Raw genomic sequence first — 19281 nt, 5'->3', positions numbered from 1 at the left:
TCCCTCTCTGCTTCCACTCTTTCTCCTTTCCATCTTGTCAAAAGCTATTCCCTTCTAAACGCAAACATTACCAACCCACTCCCAGCAGATTCAGTGGTTTAGTATTGCAAACAAGACCCTCTGATGGTCTCCAACCCCACCTCTCTAGCAGCAGATCCTAAAAATCTAGGCCTTTCTCTTGACATTCCAACAACTGATCTGATGAGTGTTTGCATTCAAACCCATGTTCTTTTTTTCTTCTTCTTTCATCTATTCCTCTGTTCATACTGCCCCTTCAACCAGATTTGCCACCCATCCACCCTTTACAACTTAACCCCTTAGGACTCAGCTGCAAATATCACCTACTTTTCGAGGCCTTTCCTGTCCTCCCTCCCAGGATGCAATGCAGCCACTCAGCTGGATTTGATAGCCCTTCTATGTGTCCCCCTCATACTCCACGCAGACCTCTCTGACATTGCACTGAATGCATTGTATCATGAATGTCTGTCTGTGGCTCCTTTAGACAGTAATCTTCTTGCTAACAAGGCCTAGGAATTAGTCTTCCAGACCTTAGCAGGATCCAGCCTCCCTTATGCTAATCAAAACCTGGCCTTCTGCGGCTTAAATACCCTCAGCAGCTTCCTATTGCAATGAGGGTCAAAAAGAAAGTTCTTACCTGAGCTCACAGCAAGGTCCTTTAGACCTGACCTCATCTTCTTCTCCAGCCCCATGTTTTACCCCTCCCAGGTTTGTCCTCACCCCGCACCCCCCACTTGCCTGCAACAGTTCACTTTGACAGTTCACATTGCCCTGACTGCCCACCTGCTGTGTGTTCCTGCACCACCCTTGACTTTCCTTTCCTCACGGCAGCACTTACTGATTAAACTGTATCCCTGTTTCATGCCTTCTATGCTAAATTCCATGAAAATAAGAGCCATTTGAATTTAGCTCACTTTTCTATCCTAGCCCAGCATGGAACAGGCACTCAATAATATTCAATAAATCATGACATCATGACTTTACAAGCTCTTTTTGTCACCAGGCCATCTGGGGTGATCCAAATGACTAGGAGGAGTTCCACAGGACCGGACATGAGGTGGGGGAAAAGGACACCCCAACTCCAGTCCTCAACCCAAAAGCTCTGATGGGAATTCTGGTTCCTAGGCAGACAATGGAGGGGGGAAATGGGAGGAGTAACTGTTTCCCAAGGACTGTCCCGGGTCTCAGGGCACTGCAGTCTTTTCAGACCCCACGAGTTTAGGTGTCAACTGCTGAGCCAGGGAAGCTTTCCTGGGAGTGTTTCCAAGTGGGGTCAGCAGTGACCTAGCAGGTGGTAATGGGAGAGAAGAGTTCAAAGCAGGACTGGGGAATGGATTCATGATGCATGCAGCCAGGCATCTTTACTCATTCTGTGACTAAGAGAAGGTGAACATCCACTGGTTCCCTGGGCGTCCCAGGATACTTGGTTCTGGATACGGAGGGGGCTGAGGAGGGGCAGGCATTCAGGGTGAGGGGTTCCAGTGCCATCAGCTTATCATACAACCGCCTTTTTCCTTGAAGGGATTCTTGTCCTCAGGGATGCCTTTGAGAAGAGGGTCATTTCCTGCTTCAGCCTCCACGTAATCCTTGATTTCCTTTCCTGTCTTAGAAATCTGCAAGAAAGTAAAGTGTGGTTCTAGCCCTTGTCTGTTGCTCAGGATTCATGATTTGTTCAGTCCCGAGAAAGCAGGCTTCTGGGCAGGGTGGGGATAGAGGCCAGAGAGGAGAAAGATGAGAGGCACAGGCAGGTGTGAGTTCCTCGACCAGAACCGCAAAGGCTGACTCTTACTGTGAGGGACTTTTTGGCCAGGCCCGGCCCAGGGACAGGGCCGGACACGTTGAGCCCTCCAGGCCCTGAGGTTATCTCTTACACACCTTTGTGGGATCAAACCCTGGCCTCCTTCCACTTCCCAGCCCATTCCAGAGAGAGGCACCTCCTGCTCTTTCTACTGCCCTGGAGAAGGACCACCACCGGGCTGTCCATCACTTCCTCCTTTGTGTCCCGGCTCCATGAGGACCAGAAAGGGATGGAGAAGAGGGAGCAGGGAAGGGAATAGGAGGCTCACCGGAGCTCTTGGGTTCTTCACTTCCTTCTTCAGCTGCTCCACCTCCATCTTTAAGAGCTCCTTCTCGCTGAGCTCCTGGGCCATCCTGCCCTGGAGAGACCAGGTCCTGGAAAGGATTCCACAGCTGGGATTGCAAATCCCCTGGGCTCCCCCAGCTCCCTCCTCTGTACTCCCCACACCTCAACTTCTACCCTCTTCCCTGCTCACCGTATATTCTCATCACTCACCGTAGATTCACTGCACCCCCGCCCCCACCCCATTATGAGTCTAGCCTCCGGAGGAGAGGATGCTCCCAGCCTCATGGGGGAGGCACACACAATCTTTGCCCTTTAGATAAGACCTGTCTATGGAAGGAAAGGGAATCAGAGCGTGGAGAAGGGTTTTTTTCAGTGAGGCAGATTTGGGAAGCAAAGTTATTGTTCCACCTAATGACACAGGTAGAAGTTTTCAGGAAACTCCAGGTCCTGTCAGAAGAGAGAGTAGTTTAGTGACTAAGAGAAAGACTCTGGAATCTGCCAGACTCCAACTCTGATCGTGACTCTACTGCTTCCAAGCTGTGTGGACTTAGGCAAGTTGCTCATCCTCCTTGAGCCTTAGTTTCCCCATCTGCAAAATGGGTATAATAATGGTACCTACCTTATATGATTATTGTGAGTACTAAGAAAATAATGCATGTAAAATATTTTCACACACTGCCTGGCACTTAATGAACACAATACATTTATCATCAGCCCAGTGCAACCTTAGCCCCTCTTACCTGCCAAGAAAGAATGTGCACTTCAAGTCTTGTCCCCGATTCAGACAAGATGGAGTTTGAGCCTCCTAGCTCCTCATCAGCTGAAAGTCTTTGGATAAAGCAGATGGTTTGGAAGCCCAAATCTCTGATACCTAAGCTGATCATAGGCTCAAGGTTCTAAGCCCACCCAACAGCCTGAGCCTCCAAGACTGCCACCACTGCAGGCACCCTGCCCCCTGCATTTGTCCCCCTCCTGTAATGACCCCTCTGGCTTAGAGCCCACTTCCCTGTTCTCACCCTCCAGCCCTGATTGCTCCCCTTCCCCAGCCTTCTCTCCCAAGCCCTCTCCTCCCCTACCTCTGAGCCTGCTCTGAGGCTATTCTTCCCAGTGAGGCAATTCCTAGACCAGCTCCTAACTTCCCTCACCCGAGAAGTCTTGTGTCCCCATTTCAAGCCCCACCATTTCACCTTACAAGGTTCTCCCAGCTCAATCTTCATTCACTCATTCAGTAAAAATGTACTCAGGATGCTGTGCCTGTCAGCACTTGGGCCCATGGCTACCTCTAACACCTGTGTCCACACTTCTTTGCCTCCATGCCTCCTCTTGAGCCCCATGTGTGGGTCTCCCTCAGCAGTCCCTGAGCTCAGGGCCCACGTCCTGATCTCTCTCTTGGTCTCCTCCCAGGACCACCCAAGGGCTATGCCATTTAACAGTCACTGAGCTCCTGCTCAGGCTGATGCCCGTCCAATGACAGGGAACCCTCTCGAGGAGCAGATGTTAAGGGACCGATGTGGTCAGTGAGGGATCCTCTTTTTTCTCCTGACTCTAGAATGAATGACAGACTCCCCAGTGGGAGGGGCGGGGAGGAGCCCCGGAGTCCATCCTAACTTCCCCTGCTCCAGGATCCAAGTCCCACTCACAGCTCTGAGCACTAAGAAATTGAGATCAGGACAGGACCCCGGACGTCATCCAGTCTGAGTCTCCTGTGAATGCAGGAGATGGAGCACAGATCTCCTGAGGCGGGCTCAGGGCTCCGGCCACCGCTGCCTCCTAAGACTGACCTGTTCATCTGGAATTTAAACCTAGTGCTTCTCAAAGCCAAGTCCTTCCTGTTGTCCCATCCGAGTCCCTGATTCTACGCTTGGTCAGTTTCATCTTGTCCTGCCGCTATCAGGCACAGAGCATGTATGTACACCAGATCTTCATTGCAGGTGACCCTTCAGAGACTTGATGATGATTCTCAGGGGACCTCTGGCTGTATCTTCCCGGTGTCCAGCCTGGTTTCCCCGGCTGCTGCTTCGACTGTTTTCCATTGTTGCGGCACCACCGCCCTGTGGCCCCGAGCACAACCGGTCTCCATATCCTCTCCACCCTCCAGTCCCCTGTCTCTTGGTGACTCATCCCTGAGCTTCCCAAGGAAGCCCCCACCCTCTGCCCTTTCCTCCCCTTCCATGAGTGGAAAATCCATCTCCACCCCCAGAGCAGGCCAGCCCCCTTCCTCCTGTCTCCCATCCCAGCCCCCGTTGCAGTTTCCTCTCCAGGCCCAGGGAGCAATCACAGCCGCCCCGACCTTGGCTTCCTCTGCTGGGAGGGATTGGGGGGCTGGGCCCCCGCAAGGGGCCCCCAGCTTCCCCCTTCGCTTGGGCAGGGGACAGAGAAGCACAGGCCCAGGGAGCGGGGACTAACTTCCTCTTGTGCCGGAATGAGCATGTCTGCCCTTTGCAAGTGGGTTTGGGTCTCTCAAGCAGAGGAAACCAAAAGCAGTGAGAGGGAGGGAAGGCGGAGCGACCAATCAAGGGCAGGGTGAGGCGCAAAACCAGCGGGCTCCCCGGGGAGCCAGGCAGAGGCGGGGGGCCATGGCGGAGCTGCAGCAGCTGCAGGAGTTTGAGATCCCCACGGGCCGGGAGGCCCTGCAGGGCAACTACAGCTCCCTGCTGCGAGTCGCAGACTACTGCGAGGACAACTACGTGCAGGTAAGCAGAGCAGGCGCGGCCCCGGCGGCCCAGCCCCTCCAGGGGCCCGGACCCCATCCTGACAGGTGCTCGGCCTGGCCTTGGCTGATCTAGCCTCCCACTCCAGATCGGCTTCATCCCAGTCCCGCAAACTCTAACGCTGACTCATGCTCCCCAAGCCCCCACTGTGCCCCTTCTCTCTCCCAGAGCCTCAGAGATGCCCGGCAGGCAGCGCTACCCTGTCCTGCTACAGGCCTCATCCTAGGCTCATCTCCCTCCTAGCCTTTCACTCAGATCCAGAGGCCCAAAAGACTTGTCCTCACACACCTGTTGGTGCCATCATTCCATGTTCAAGCTGGCTCTAGGTGAGACTTCAGAAGAACTTCTTCCCATTGTCATGAACTTGAGATGGACGAGGGAAAGTTCTGTTCCTGATATCTGAGGGAGAGCCGAGAAACGTCAGGCTACGCTAGGTTAAAGAGATGGGGTCTGACTCAGAGGCAGGGAGATGGACAATACGACTGCCGGGAACAGGCTACGGGCAAAAGATAAGGATAGTGGCATTTTAGAATAGTTTTCTAAATTGTGGGGTTGTCCCAGGACCGCAAGTCTGGAGCACGGGAAACTTAACAACGATCGAGCACCTCTGTTATTTCATTAACCCTCATAACCGCCTTGCGAGACAGTATCATTATTCCAATTTCATAGATGAAGAAACAACAGTTCAGGGAGGTGAGGTGACTTGTCCAAGTCATACAGCTTGGCAATGGTAGAGCGGGCATCAGCCCAGGACTCCTGACTTCTGAAGATGAGCCCTTTCCTCCCTGCCTTCCCCTCCCTGACATGCTGTATGATTTTAAGACAGTTATTTGCACTGGGACCTCCCGGCTCAGTAGGGGTGTGGAAAAAAATAATAATAAAAGGAGCAAGTGCTTATGGGAAAATGACAGATTAAAGAGAGTCAATGATAGCAACAGTTAAGGCGCTTTGCTCTGCACCCGAACTGCCCTCATCGCCTCCTTCAGTCCTCACCCCAGTCTGTGAGGTGAGGACCACTCCCACTTCACAACCAGGAGGCTGAGCTTCGGAGAAGTTAACTCACTTTCCCAAGGTCTCCAAGCTAGTGGTAGAACCTGGATTCGAACCGGCAACTCTGACTCCAGAGCAGCACCCCCAAACCTCTGGTTGAAAATGCTACCCCACGTGTAGATATTGAGTGACTGATTGTAGCTACTGCAGATGAGCTGGAATGTGGCTTGTAAACCAGCTCTATTCTCCAAGCACTGGAAGGCATGCTCCTTCTATGGACTAGGATGGAGGCTGGCCTTCCCATTCCTCCAGTAACTTCTGCGCATCTCAGAGCACTTCCAGATGGGTTCTCGTTTGCACACAGTGTGCACACAGAATTTGAGGTCGCAAAGAGCTGAGTCCAATTTCCAACTCCTGGACCTGGGACAAGTTTCCCCTCTGATTTTTATATCTTCCTTCACAGTGGTCATATGGGTTAAATGTAATAATGTATTAAAGCATTTAGCCCAGCGCCTCCTCCTTAAGAAGTGCAGGATAAATGGCAGCTGTTATCATTATCACCATCATCATCATCTTTCATCAGAAGGATGGAAGACACATATAGATATTAAAAGTCAATTCTAGTGAGGTGAAGCAGCCCTTGCAAAAACACTCAGGGCATCGGAAGCCCTGACCCAGGTCAGAATCTGTAGATTTATGCTTCCTTCATGCAGAACACTAACTACTAGACCACACAACCAGTTACCTTTCCAGACTTCTCTGACGATCTTTGTCTGGGGGAGCAAATGCTTAGGAAGTGTTTGGATGACTTCTCAGAACTGGTCTTAAACAAAGCCTGGTTCCCACGACCTCCCTCCCTCCCTCACCCCTCCCTCCACCCCAACCAGGTGTCAGGAAACCCATGGGGAATGGGGGCGGGCAGGCTGGGGTGAACTGCAGAGTTCTCTGTCAGGGTCCATTGAATTTGTAGACAGGGTGATTTGCATGATGACTAAGCAGTCAGCCATGAAGATGGATCCCAGACCTTTGTCCCTCCAGACCTCACTTTCGATTAAGAGCAAAGCCAGGGGTCAGTAGGCATCCAGGCTCTAGCCTCCCAGAGCTGGGCCCAAGCAGACATTTTTCCTGTTTGGACTGACAGGAAAAATCCAGTGATGAATTCCATGTGCCAGTCCAGGGAGGGGACAGTACGGGAGAGGCCAGCTAAGACCAGAGAAGTAGTCACTGCTCCATTCTGGGCCTTTGTTCATTTCCTTGCCTACTAAAGGAAGGTCTTGAACTAGAATAAGACCTGCTATGCTTTCTGGTTTGATTTCTTTGCCTTTTCAAGGCGCTTGGTTACATATGTTGATGAGATGTAAATTGGATGCAAACGAGCAGCTCTTACCCTCAGTTGGAACAGAAAGGCAGGGAGGAGCACCTGAGGGGAAAAGCGTGGAGGGGGGGGTGTGGGGCAGGGTGTGTGTGTGTGTGTGTGTGCTGTCCAGAAGGTTCTGGGCCTGCCCTTTGGCTCGAGCCTGGCTTGGGCTACACTGGAGGCACCCAGGTCTCTCTCAGCACCCTGCTCGGACAGGTTCTAGGTCTGTTCTCCACTGCAGGCCCTGAGGAGTACCTGAGAGCCCTTAGCAAGGAGACCCCAGCGTGCAGCCTTGCAGGTCACTCCACTGGCCTCTCCCCAGACTTGCCATGGATTGGCCCCCTACCCTCGGTGTCCCTGACCTGAGATGAGGAAGCTGTCTGGGGAACCAAATGACTGGAGAAGCTTTGTCCCAGCCCACACAGTCCGATCTGGGACAGAAAAAAACCCCTCTTCTGTCTTCAGCCACTCCCTGCCCACCCCACCACCACTGACTGGAAGTGTGGCCCTGGCCAGCACCTGGCACAGTGCCTGGCACGCAGCAGGAAGATGCCCAGCAAGTGTCTGGGTTTGCATTCAATCCGCTGAGTAACTCACAGACACATATTCATTAAGTATTGTCTGTGTGTTGGGCACTATTCCAGGATAGGATACAGAATATAACAGATGCGCTCCCTGCCCTCACAATGCTTACATTTGTGTGTGTGTGTGTGTGTGTGTGTGTGTGTGTGTGTGTATATAGATAATAAAGTACATAGATAAATAATTTCTGATAGTGCTAAGTGCTATGAAGAAAAGAGAACAGAGTAAATCTGATAGTGAGTCAATACAGAAGTGGGCTGGAGGAGATCTTAGGGTGGTGAGAGAAGGTGTCTCTGAAGCGCTGAGATTTAATAAGGATTCTAGAGAGAAATACAGCAAGTGCAAAGTCCTGAGGTAGAGGAACTTCCTTAGTGGCACAGTGGTTAAGAGCCCACCTGCCAATGCAGGGGAGATAGGATCGATCCCTGATCCGGGAGGATCCCACATGCCACGGAGCAGCTAAGCCCGTGCGCCACAACTACTGAACCTGTGCTCTAGAGCCCACGTACCATGACTACTGAGGCCACGTGCCACAACTACTGAAGCCTGCACACCTAGAGCCCGTGCTCCGCAACAAGAGAAGCCACCGCAATGAGAAGCCCGTGCACCGCAATGAAGAGTAGCCCCTGCTCGCTGCAAATAGAGAAAGCCCGCACACAGCAACAAAGATCCAACGCAGACAAAAAGAAAAAAGTCCTGAGGTAGAAACAATCTTAGCTTGATCAGGAAGAGAGACCCAGTGGCCAGTGTGGCTGGAGGGGCGTGAGTGAGGGAGAGCGGAAGGCAATGAGGGTGAGGAAGAAAGCAGGAGCCAGCCTTGTGAGGCCCTACATAGGCCACGGTTAGAAGTTGCTTTATTCTCAGTGTGTTGGGAAGCTGTTGGAGGGAATGAATGATTGAAGTCACTCTTCCTGGGCCCCAGTTCCTTATCTATAAAATGGATCAATTTATTGCTTCCCAAACACCAACTTGAAGACTGGAGATAAACCAGGAGCACAGGAGTCACCTGAGGAACTTTTAGAGGTACACAGATTCATTGGCCTTACGCCCAGGAGATTCTGGTTAGAAGGTCTGGGATGGGGGCCTGAGGTTGGTTGTTTGGTTTTCAAGTCTGAGAATATCTCTTCCAGCCAGTATTGACTTCCTCTTTCCTTTCTACCATTCACCCTTTAGCCCATCCCCCACCCAAAATCTCTTCAGGAGGATGGTGGGGCCAATCCTGTGTGACTATTTGAGAAGGGTGCCTTTTCCTTCCCTTGCACCCAGTCCTCAAGGCTGCAGATTCACTTTCCTGATGTCCCCTGAGTCCTTCTTACTACATCATTCTTTTTTTGTTTTTTTTTTAATTAAATTTATTTTACTTATTTTTTGGCTGTGTCAGGTCTTCGTTGCTGTGCACGGGCTTCGTAGCGGTGTGCGGGCTTCTCATTGCGGTGGCTTCTCTTGTTGCAGAGCATGGGCTCTAGGCATGCGGGCCTCAGCAGTTGTGGCACGCGGGCTCCAGAGCGCAGGCTCGGCAGCTGTGGCGCACGGGCCTAGCTGCTCCGTGGCATGTGGGATCCTCCCGGACCAGGGCTCGAACCCGTGTCCCCTGCATTGGCAGGCGGATTCTTAACCACTGCGCCACCAGGGAAGCCCTTACTACGTCATTCTTACAGAAACCTCCTCAAACATCTGAGGGTTGCCACTTTCTCCCAACTCAGCCCCCACCTTCCCTACACCCTATCCCATCCCAGCCCACCCAGCCACGGCCCCAGTGGAACATGCTGGCCTCAGGCCAGGGTTGTGTGTATTTCAGGCCACAGACAAACGGAAGGCGCTGGAGGAGACCATGGCCTTCACCACCCAGGCCCTGGCCAGCGTGGCCTACCAGGTGGGCAACCTGGCTGGACACACTCTGCGTATGTTGGACCTTCAGGCGTCTGCCCTGCGGCAGGTGGAAGCCCGTGTGAGCACGTTGGGCCAGGTAAGGGCTGTGGGAATGCTGCTCGCCTCAGACCCCAACTCTTCAGCCCCACCTGGACATCTTCTGGAGCAAAAGCTCTTTCTTGCCTCCCTCCATGTCCAAACGCCCACCTCTGTCACAGAAGGCTGGCACTCCCCAAACTTTTCGAGCCTTCTTGTCTTTGTGGCTGTGTCTCAGGGGTGGGCCTTGTTGCCCCATCGGACCAGGAACTCCCTGATGGCAGAATTTTATCTTTCTCTGAATTCTATCCTACATGGTAGAAAGCAGGCTCTCCCTACCACAGTGGCTGCATAGGACAGGAAAGAGGCAAATGGACCCTGTTTCCATATAAACACAGGCGGTGATTTTATAAATATCCCAGACTCAGAGTGCTTGCTTGGCAAGGTCATCCTCAGCCCTGGAAGCACTGCCACCACCACACAGCACCCCCCGCCCATCTAGCATACGCACCCTCCTCCTTCCTTCCTGGATCCTTGGCCGAGGAATTGCCCCATAAACCACACGCACAGATCCAGCTACACATTGGTCTGGCCTGTGCATCACTCACATGTTCAGTGCGGGTGTGTCTTTTCCTCTCACCCCAGCAGATTGGAGTTCCCACCCTCTCAGTGCTGTAGGTTTCTCCACAGTACATTCCAAGAGGAAGTTAATTCACTTATATTATTGTCCCCCCAAAGGAAGAGCTGATCCAGCCACAATTCTCAGCCACCTCCACTTTATCCCCCTCTGCTCCCAAGCCAACCCAGTCTCTTCCCAGCATCCCCAGGGATGTTGTGTTTTCTCTTCCTCGGTTCCTGCTCAGCTAATAATAACCCTTGTTCTCTTCCACCAGGAAGTTGCTCCAAAGTGGCTCCATCCTCAACTGGCAACCCTTTCCCCAAATGCTGTGTGCCCTTGGGGACAAAGCTCACTCTTCCTCTGGACTTCACTGTCTCCGATGGTCCCTCCTCCCACCCCAAAGTCTTAAGGGGAAGGGCGCTGTGCAGAGGCTGCCCCACTGTCATCTCCAACCCTGTCTTGCAGATGGTGAACATGCATATGGAGAAGGTGGCCCGAAGGGAGATCGGCACCTTAGCCACCGTCCAGCGGCTGCCCCCCAGCCAGAAAATCATCGCCCCTGAGAGCCTGCCTCCCCTCACGCCATACTACAGGAGACCCCTCAACTTCGGTTGCCTGGATGACATCGGTCATGGGGTCAAGGTAGAGAGGGGCTCCTCCTCTTTCTCCACAACTCACCCTCTTCTCTTCTCTTTTTTTTGGCTGTGCCACACAGCATGCGGGATCTGAGTTCCCTGACCAGGGATCGAACCTGTGCCCCTTGCAGTGGAAGTGCAGAGTCTTAACCACTGGACCACCAGGGAAGTCCCCCCTCCCTCTTCTGCCTCATGACTCTCTTCTCTCTAGACCCTGTTTTCTTCCTCAAGCATGTTCCTGTCCCAAGCTGCAGTCCCTTTCCGTCCTCACTCCCTGAAGCCATCACCCTAAGTGGCTCCCCTACTCCACAAGGCCTCCTTAGAGGAGTCCCCTCCCCCCCTTCCTCCTTAAAAATTCTTCATGACCCGTCTCTTCATAACTGACCTTTACCCTGTATCACACGATCTGCTGCGAGTGACATCTGGGCACCACCCCCCCCATCCTTGTGGGTGGCGGGTGTGTGTGAAAGGGAAGAGGGGGGAGGGAGAATGTCAGGGTGTGCATGAGAATGGCGGCCCAGCCACATGAGATTGGCAACTTCCTCTGTCTGGAGGTTTGAGGTCACTGCACTGAACAGTCACCCCAGAGCTGCTGTTGGGTGGGAAGGGGCCGGGACGCAGCCACTCAAAGGAGGACACGGTGAATGACTGGCATTTTCTTCACAGCCCATGTCCTTCTGAGAGGTGGGAGAGGACACCCCCCATCCCATTTTGTTGATTACTTGTCCCCACACTCCAACATTCCAGATTAGATGGGACGTTCCCCTGTATCTAAATGGCCCCTTGATATCCTTAACACGCCATCTCCCCCCAGAAAGAGAAAGCACACTCCCTCCTTCAGTCACCAGGCTTCCTCACCAGCAAGTTCTTCCTTCTGTCCAACTTAAATTCTTTATGCTTGAGCTCGAGTCCCTTGTGAAGGGTAGCAGAGGACATCACTCCCCATGCACCCACTCTCGGGGAAACCCTGTCACTAACAGAGGTGCTCTCTTGCATGTGGGCTTGCACCTTGTCACTGGTACACTCTAAATGTTCTGCTCCTCTCTGCCCCAAACTCCCCAAAGCCAGTTCCCCAGGCCTGCGAAAATGACAGGTGGGACATTTCTAAGTCAACCTCTACCTCCTCAGCCGCGCACTGGAGTTGGGGTTTCTCAGAGTTAGGGACCACCGAGCTGAGCGCTGAGATGCTTTGCGAGCGGGTGGGGCTCAGCCGCTGAGGCCATGCAGAGGAAGTGGCCTTCTGACCGTGCCTGTCTGAGCCTAGGCAGACTTGAGGCCTGGGATCCAGGCAACGAGCAAGAGTGGGTGGGGCGGGGTGGGAGAGTGGGCTGGGAAGTGGAACCGGGAACTTGCTGTGTCCGCGCTCTCCCTCCCAGTTCTCGTCTGCCCCTCCCCCATTTCCTCTCTGGGATGAGGGGGCTATTGCAGGTACCCCCGGGTGTCAGCCCCGCCCCCTGCTCCTCCCGCAGGATCTGAGCACACAGCTGTCGCGGACCGGGACCCTGTCTCGAAAGAGCATCAAGGCGCCTGCCACACCCGGCTCCGCCACCCTGGGGTGAGTGAGGCCTCCCCGCAATTCTCACCTGCGCCGCCCCATCCAGAAACCCTACTCCCCCACAGCCCCCTTCAAGCCGGGCGCCAAACTTCCTCCTCCGCCAGTTGCCACCTCCCCCCCGCACCGACCGCCTGCTCGCCTGATGCCTTCGCCTTGACGACACCCCTTCTCTCTGCCCACCCCCAGGAGAGCGCCCCGGATCCCCGAGCCTGTGCAGCTCCCCGTGGTGCCGGACGGCAAACTCTCCGCCGCCTCCTCTGCCTCCTCCCTGGCCTCGGCCGGGTGAGCCGCACAGGTCCAGGTTGGGGGTGGTCGTGAAGGGTGGGGGGTTAAGAGTACTCAGGATCACGGGGGCGGGGCTTATGACGGAAGGGGCGGGGCCAGTTGGTGCTGAGTTAGGAAGGTGCCCCCCCCGCCCCCAATCTAGCCGAGCGCCCGCTTTCTCTGGTCTTCAGCAGCGCCGAAGGTGTCGGTGGGGTCTCCACGACCCAGGAGCAGGCAGTACTCCCACCTCCACCCCCTCCACCTGCTGCCTCCGACGGTTTCCTGCCGCCCCCTCCGCTGGGGGAACTGTGCCTGCCCCCGCCGGGTAAGGAGCTCTGCCCTCTCCTCCTAGCTCAACTTTGGGATCGTTCTCACCTCCCAATACTTCTCCCCACCCTCACCCTTGTTGGATCCAACTGGGTCTATGTCAGTGATCACTTTGTCCAAGGCAGGAGTAACGGGAAGAAAGGCGGTGGAGGGAGCGAACTAACATAATTTAGCCCCTGCTTTATACCAGACCCCAGGGTCAAAGCTTCTCATCCATTTTCTCACTTTTACTTAACCTCCTAGGATCTTCACACTCCCAGTTAATAGATGAAGCTGAGCCTGAGAGGTTAAACTAAGTGCCTCGGCTCACTCAGCCAAGTGGCAGAGTCTGACAGCCCTACAACTGTTCAATGCTACTGTATTTACTGAGCACCTACTACCTGCTAGAGGCATTGTGGGAGGACCAGGATGAACGGGGGCTGAAAGCAGATTGCAAAAAATGGGTAGATCCTGGGGCCCTGCTCTCCAACACTGAAGTTTCTTGGCATGGAGGGGGTTGCCTGTGTGACACTTGCAGCCTTTCTGCTTTCCCTCTCAGCCCCAGAGCTGCCCATGCCCCTGGACCTGCCCCCTCCTCCACCCTTGGATGTAGATGATTTGGGGCTGCCACCTCCGCCACCACCAGGCTTTGGGCCTGAAGAACCCAGCTGGGTTCCTGATGCATACTTGGAGAAAGGTACTTGACTCCTGGGACTGAAAGGCACCAGATCCTGGGGTCAGGATTCCCCCCTCTTCTAGCCCAGAGCCATTCTCCCCTCCAGCTGCAAAGGGGTGAGGCAGTTTTTCCCCACACCCCCGTAGAGAAGAGAAGCAGCCGGCCTGATATTGAATATTATCTCAGCTGGGGAGGAGTCCCGGGGCTTTGGAGAAGGCATCTCCTGCCCCACTCCCTACGTTGCTCCCTAGAGTCCAGTATGCGGGCACCAGCATCCCTGTGGCAGGGCAAGAGGCACATCTCATGGCACCTTCTCCTCCCGCCCTGCAGTGGTGACACTGTACCCATACATCCGCCAGAAGGACAACGAACTCTCCTTCTCTGAGGGCACCGTTATCTGCATCACCCGCCGCTACTCCGATGGCTGGTGTGAGGGCGTCTGCTCAGAGGGGTCTGGATTCTTCCCTGGGAACTATGTGGAGCCCAGCTGCTGACAGTCTGGGCTCGCTGGGATGCTGACCCAAGCACCGCCTTGAGTGAGCCTCTTGAGTCCCACACCAAAGCCAGCTCCACAGTCGAGACTGGACCAGGCCTGCACATCTCCTGGGCTGTAAGCTGTCTGTTACTTCTCCAGAGGCCTGCTGGAGACAGGAAAGAACTGGAAACCAAGGAGTTTGGTGAACTTATCCACAGGGGACCCTTACACCATGCAAGACAGGGTCTCCAGCTGCAAGCGCCAACTTTGAATAAAACTCTGATGACCTGATGATTGCCCTGTAGGGCTGGGGGACCGAGGGACTGAAAGGCAACCCAGTTGTAAGGCTCCCGCTAATTGAGCCCCCTCTGCCTGCCCTAAGCAGCAGTATCCCCCGTCTCCTCGGTGCTCATTGAGCCCTCTGCACTAGACCCCTGTGCCCCTCTGCAAAGATGGGCTGCACCCTGCTCTTTTGCCTGTTGCTTGCTTTGTTATGTATTTAGTCTTGGTTCCCCAAGCTGGGCACTCCTCCCAAGAGTGGGGACCAGCTCCCTCACTTAAGTGGGGCTCTCTGAGAGCACAGATCACCTCACCCTCATCCCTCAGACTGCGGCGCAAGAGATCTCAGCCACCTCTGCCCCTTCACCTCCTTTATAGCTCTGAAACACCAAAAGAGGGAGGAGGGCCTTGGGTTTCCACTGGCTCTGCTTTAAAACATCATGGCTTTCTGTTCCGTACGGGAGAAGGGGGACTCAGAGGGCCCAGCCGGCGGGGCAACTTTGGTTAAGTCCCTGGTTTCTTGCTGCATAGACGAGGCTGGGGTGCGAGGAGATATCTTCGGGGTCTGTGAGGTCCCTGGCTGGCCATCCCGAGACCCGGTCAGTGTGCTACCTCATTCCACCACCAGGAGGTGTCTGTGCCCTCTGGCTTTTTTTCCTGTTGGGATGCTGACAGGGTGGGTGGGGGGGAGGGAGGCAAGGAGAGCAGTGTAGGGTCACAGTAGGTAAAGCAAGATCTAGGCCTGGGACCGTCGGCAGAGAGCGCCACCTCTCTCCGCGGGGAGTCCGGTGCGGGGGAGGGGGTGGTGGAGAGTGCAGGACCTGGGTCCCCTTGACAGAAGGCTGGGGGAGGGAGGTCATGCAGCCCAAGGCAACAGTTAACCCAACGCAGCGGGAGACGTTCCTTCTCTACCCTGCCAGGGAACGCCTTCCTCCCAGCTGGGAGGACCAGGTTTCCGGAAACACTGCTGCCTGCTCAGGTATGCGCACCACCCGGGTGGGGCAGACTCCGGAATTTGCTTGCAGTGGGACTGGGGGAGGCCGCAGAGCTGGGTTAACTGCATAGACGGGGACAGCTCCGAACTCCCTCCTCCAGTCCCCAAATGGACGAACCTAGGATTCCGGAAATTCCCGGAGGGTCATACCAAAGCGAAAGGGAAAGGGGGTAATAAAGCTAGGTTTGTCTTTCCCGACCCCCACCCCCTCACCCCCTCCCCGCCCGGGTGCCCCCTGCAGGCCACGTCCTCAGCACGTCTTCAGCACCTGTTGCAGATGGAGGCGCACTTCGGTGGCGGTTTCCCAGGGCACCACCCTGGCGCGGAAGGAGCTGGGCTCGGCCTTCTGCGCCTCCTGGATAAGGCGGTGCATGGGGTAGCCGCGGCGCGGGAAGGCCACGTCGCCTTCTGCCAGCACCCCCATGGGGCAGAAGTCGTTGGCGCCGTCGCCCACGTAGAAAAGGCGCTCGAAGTGCACGCCGTCGTGGGCCCGCTCGCGCAGGTAGTCGCTGAGCACCTTGTGCTTGCACATGTTGGCGGGGCAGCGAGCGCAGCTGTGCGCGTGGAAGGGCCGCAGCGCCAGCAGCCCCCGAGCGTCTGGCCCCGACGGGTTGCTGAAGATGCGGCGGAACAGGCCGTGGTGGCCGGCGGCGCGCAGCGCACTCTCCACGCCAAAGGTGTTGGCGTCTGAGATAAGAATAACCTCAAAGCAGGCGCCCTGCTTGGCCACAAACTGCAGCAGCTCGCCCATGCCGGGCGACAGGGGGATGGCCTCGTAGATGGCGCGCAGGTCCCGCGGCCGCACGCCCTGCTCGCCCAGGTACTGGAAGACGCGCTGCATGTACTCGTTGTAGAAGCCCTCGCGGTAGGTGGCACGCAGGCTCTCAGGCAGCCGCTGGCCCGGCGCGGCGCGCACGATGGAGTCGTCGCTGTTTTCATCCACGATAGTCTCGTCAAAGTCGAAGGTCAGGAGGAAGCGCGGTGCGCCCTGCGCAGCCATCCCGCTGTCCTGGGAGCAGGGGAGAGAGGAGCAGGAGGAGGGAGCAAGCGAGGGGGGGCGCGGCGGGAGCCGGCCGGGGAGAGGCTGGTTAGCGGGCCACGGCCAGAGGCGCTGGCACATCCAAGACCTGAGGAGGACCCAAGACTGGTTAAGCAACGCCGACCCCACCCCCAGCCTTCCCCGCCCACCCCCTTGCACCTCTCGGTTAACTGCGCTGGGGTTTATCCTCAGGGGACCATCCTCCTCGAGAACCCAGAAGGGCTTCTTTGGCACCTGCTTCTTCTCTCATCCGGGGCTATGGGGGCTTAACGAGGGTCAGCTTAAAAGAGTGGAAGAGCAGCTTCCAAGGGGGCACTCCTTTGGGGAGGCTTCTGGACTAGACTATTCTGGAGACTTCCAGTGACCCCAGCTGTCCGTTGGATACAGGGAGGGTGGGAGGGACTCTCTACTCCCTCTCCCCTAACATAGTCAAGGGAAACCACCCATTCATCCAACTCCAGCAGCCTCCTCGTTCCCCTTTGTGGCCATGCACAGCCGAGGGCTTGTGGGACTGTGGTGGACCGGAGGAGCCAGGGAAGACTTGTTGGCACCACCCAAGGCATGTGGGCAATCAGTGCCAGGCCTGGAGAGTTAGATGCCTGGGCTTCTGCACTGGCCAGAGAATTGGATTTTAGCTCTTGGAAGAACCAGGTAGGTGGATTGACTATCCCAAATCCAGGCAGGCTCTCTGTGATCTGCTTCCAGCCAGTGGCACTGGGCAGGGGTCCAAGGATGGGACACAACTTCTCTGGGGAGTTTTAGGGCCCTGTGCTGACAGCTCATCACTAGTCACTTGCCAATTCCCTGGGAGGAACTTGTCAGCAGGTGGGGTTTCTGCCAGAGTCCGAAGCAAGCGGGCAGCAGGAGAAGCAGTGGGGCTTGGGGAAGTCAGAGCCTCCCACACCAGGCCACGACATACCTGGGAGACAGGTAAGGGAGAGGAAAGAGAGCAGCAGTGGCTGAAAAGGCAGAGGAGGGAGCAGGTAGTGGGGACATGGGTGGGGGGCATGAGGCAGGAGTGGGGAAGAAGAGGGCTAGGAGGAAGTCATGCCAGGGGGCACGGGGAAGAAGGGACAGGAAGTCAAGACCTTGGGTTAATCATGTTGATGGGGGGGGCGGGGGGCGGCGGGTGGGAAACACAAGGGAGAGGATGGGAGGCAACAGGGCAAGTGTGAGGGCACGAAGGCAAGCAAATGGAGAGCAGAAGCCCTCTGCAGCCTGTCCCTGCCTCTTTGCCTGCCAGCAGCTTTATGTGACAGAAGGGCAGCGAGCAGATTATGTACAGCTTCAGAATATCCACCATGCTGGCTTTCTTCTGCCTCTCAACCCCCCACCCCAGTTAGTTGAGACAGAACCACTCCTCTTTCTGGTTTCTTCCTACCTCCCTTTCCAATATTCCTGTGACGTTTATGGCCTGGCACATCCTGTAAACAGAAGGCCAAGCTCCTAATTTCCCAACTGGGATTTGAACCTGCTATCTGCCTCCCTAAGAGAATTGTCCCTTTGACTTCATCCCTAGAGTCACTCTCTGGTCTCACCAACATCTGTCTGTGAGTTTCAGTGGCCCACGATCCCCGGAGTTGAGGATGTAAAGCATCAGGGCCCCACCCCTGGGATGGAAGCGTCCAGGGATTAGTGGAGGCGCAGTAGAGGTGAGGGCAGGCTTCAAAGGGGCTGGATAGGGCTCCTCCCTCCCCATGGTGGGAACATGGGAGCTGAGGCCTCATCCTAAGAGACCCCTGGAGGGACCCACTTACCCTAGACAGGCATCGGAGGCCAGCAACTGGAAAACACCCGCTCATTGTCAGTACATCACCCTGGGCACCACCTGTAGGGACTGTTGGCCTCCAGCCGTCGTCCAGAGCTCCTGACAACCATACAAGTTCCGTTTGAGGGTGCCCAGTCAGGTGGCTTTGTTTCCTTGTCCTAACCCCTCTCCTGAGCCCCAGGAACCACTCAGTAAAAACAGCCCCTCAGATAGGCTAAGGACCACAAAGCCCTTGCTAGGCACCCTCTTAACAATCCCCCACGATGCTGGAAAGGTTACAGATACAATTGGAGACCTAGAAAGGTTAACCGACTTGTGCAGACATCACCCACTGTATGTGGCAGAGAGAGATCTCAAAACCAGATCTCAGAGTCTGAGACCAGTGCTTTTTTCTCTGTAAGGTCATTGCCCCATTCTTGTGTATGGTACATCATAGTTTACAAATCATCTTCACTCATATTCTCTCCCTGCTCATCACAATCCCATGAATTCAGCAGATGAGAAGGGCTCAGAGAATTAATAACTTGCCCAAGGCTATGATGGTTCCGTGGCACAGAGCCTGGTTCATGAACACCTGGCCACAGCCTTGCCTGCCCTCTGCCCTCAAAGGGGAAGGGGCAGATGACCAGGCTCACTGCACCACAGCTGGAGGGCCGGGACCCCTGGGCACCACAGGTGATCTGGGACTGTCTTCCTCCCTGGTGCTTCTAGAGGCTGGCAGTCAGCAAGAGTCGGGTTGAAATTTCTGCCGGACTTTGCTATGTAACTTTGGGGACAGGGTTTGGCTTCGTGGGGCCTTCACCAGTGCAGCTACAAACCCACAACTCCCAGCGCCTCCCCTCCATCCTGGGGTTAAATGAGAGACTAGATGCAGCTGGGACAGGTCTGGAAAGCTACTGTGAGCCCGGAGACTAGACAGGCTAAGGAGCAAAGGAGCAAAGGTCTGGCTGGCTGCTGCCCTCTGGTGGTGAGAGTGGGTGACACTGGGTACCCCTCTGACTTTGTCAAGTTGACTCTCCCCAGAC

At 55.4% G+C, this 19281-nt stretch overlaps 3 protein-coding genes across 5 annotated transcripts; 1 reads left to right on the top strand and 2 right to left on the bottom strand.

Annotated features, from left to right (window-relative positions):
- Positions 1 to 1505: 1505 nt before the first annotated feature.
- Positions 1506 to 2168, bottom strand: GNGT2 (G protein subunit gamma transducin 2). The gene is made up of 2 exons (XM_068531549.1): positions 2085 to 2168; positions 1506 to 1631 (listed from the first exon to the last, which is right to left on the bottom strand). The coding sequence occupies exons 1-2, from the start codon at positions 2166 to 2168 to the stop codon at positions 1506 to 1508; spliced, it is 210 nt and encodes a 69-aa protein (XP_068387650.1).
- Positions 2169 to 4677: 2509 nt separating this feature from the next.
- ABI3 (ABI family member 3) lies at positions 4678 to 14537 on the top strand. 2 transcript variants are annotated; one of them, XM_068531095.1, is made up of 8 exons: positions 4678 to 4794; positions 9540 to 9689; positions 10731 to 10907; positions 12370 to 12455; positions 12642 to 12737; positions 12911 to 13044; positions 13585 to 13722; positions 14032 to 14537. In XM_068531095.1, exons 1-8 carry the CDS (start codon positions 4678 to 4680, stop codon positions 14193 to 14195), a joined length of 1062 nt encoding a protein of 353 aa, XP_068387196.1. In that variant the 3' UTR covers positions 14196 to 14537. The 2 variants fall into 2 exon arrangements, with proteins under 2 accessions (XP_068387196.1, XP_068387195.1); XM_068531094.1 differs by having other exon boundaries at positions 9540 to 9707.
- Positions 14538 to 15699: 1162 nt separating this feature from the next.
- Positions 15700 to 18290, bottom strand: PHOSPHO1 (phosphoethanolamine/phosphocholine phosphatase 1). 2 transcript variants are annotated; one of them, XM_068531556.1, is made up of 3 exons: positions 18246 to 18290; positions 17286 to 17407; positions 15700 to 16576 (listed from the first exon to the last, which is right to left on the bottom strand). In XM_068531556.1, the coding sequence occupies exons 1-3, from the start codon at positions 18288 to 18290 to the stop codon at positions 15700 to 15702; spliced, it is 1044 nt and encodes a 347-aa protein (XP_068387657.1). The 2 variants fall into 2 exon arrangements, with proteins under 2 accessions (XP_068387657.1, XP_068387658.1); XM_068531557.1 differs by lacking the exon at positions 17286 to 17407 and having other exon boundaries at positions 15700 to 16458.
- Positions 18291 to 19281: the final 991 nt, after the last annotated feature.

The sequence above is a fragment of the Eschrichtius robustus genome, chromosome 20 (genome assembly GCF_028021215.1).
Source record: "Eschrichtius robustus isolate mEscRob2 chromosome 20, mEscRob2.pri, whole genome shotgun sequence".
Classification (NCBI taxonomy): Eukaryota; Metazoa; Chordata; class Mammalia; order Artiodactyla; family Eschrichtiidae; genus Eschrichtius; species Eschrichtius robustus.
This window is presented reverse-complemented; position numbering and strand designations above follow the sequence as displayed.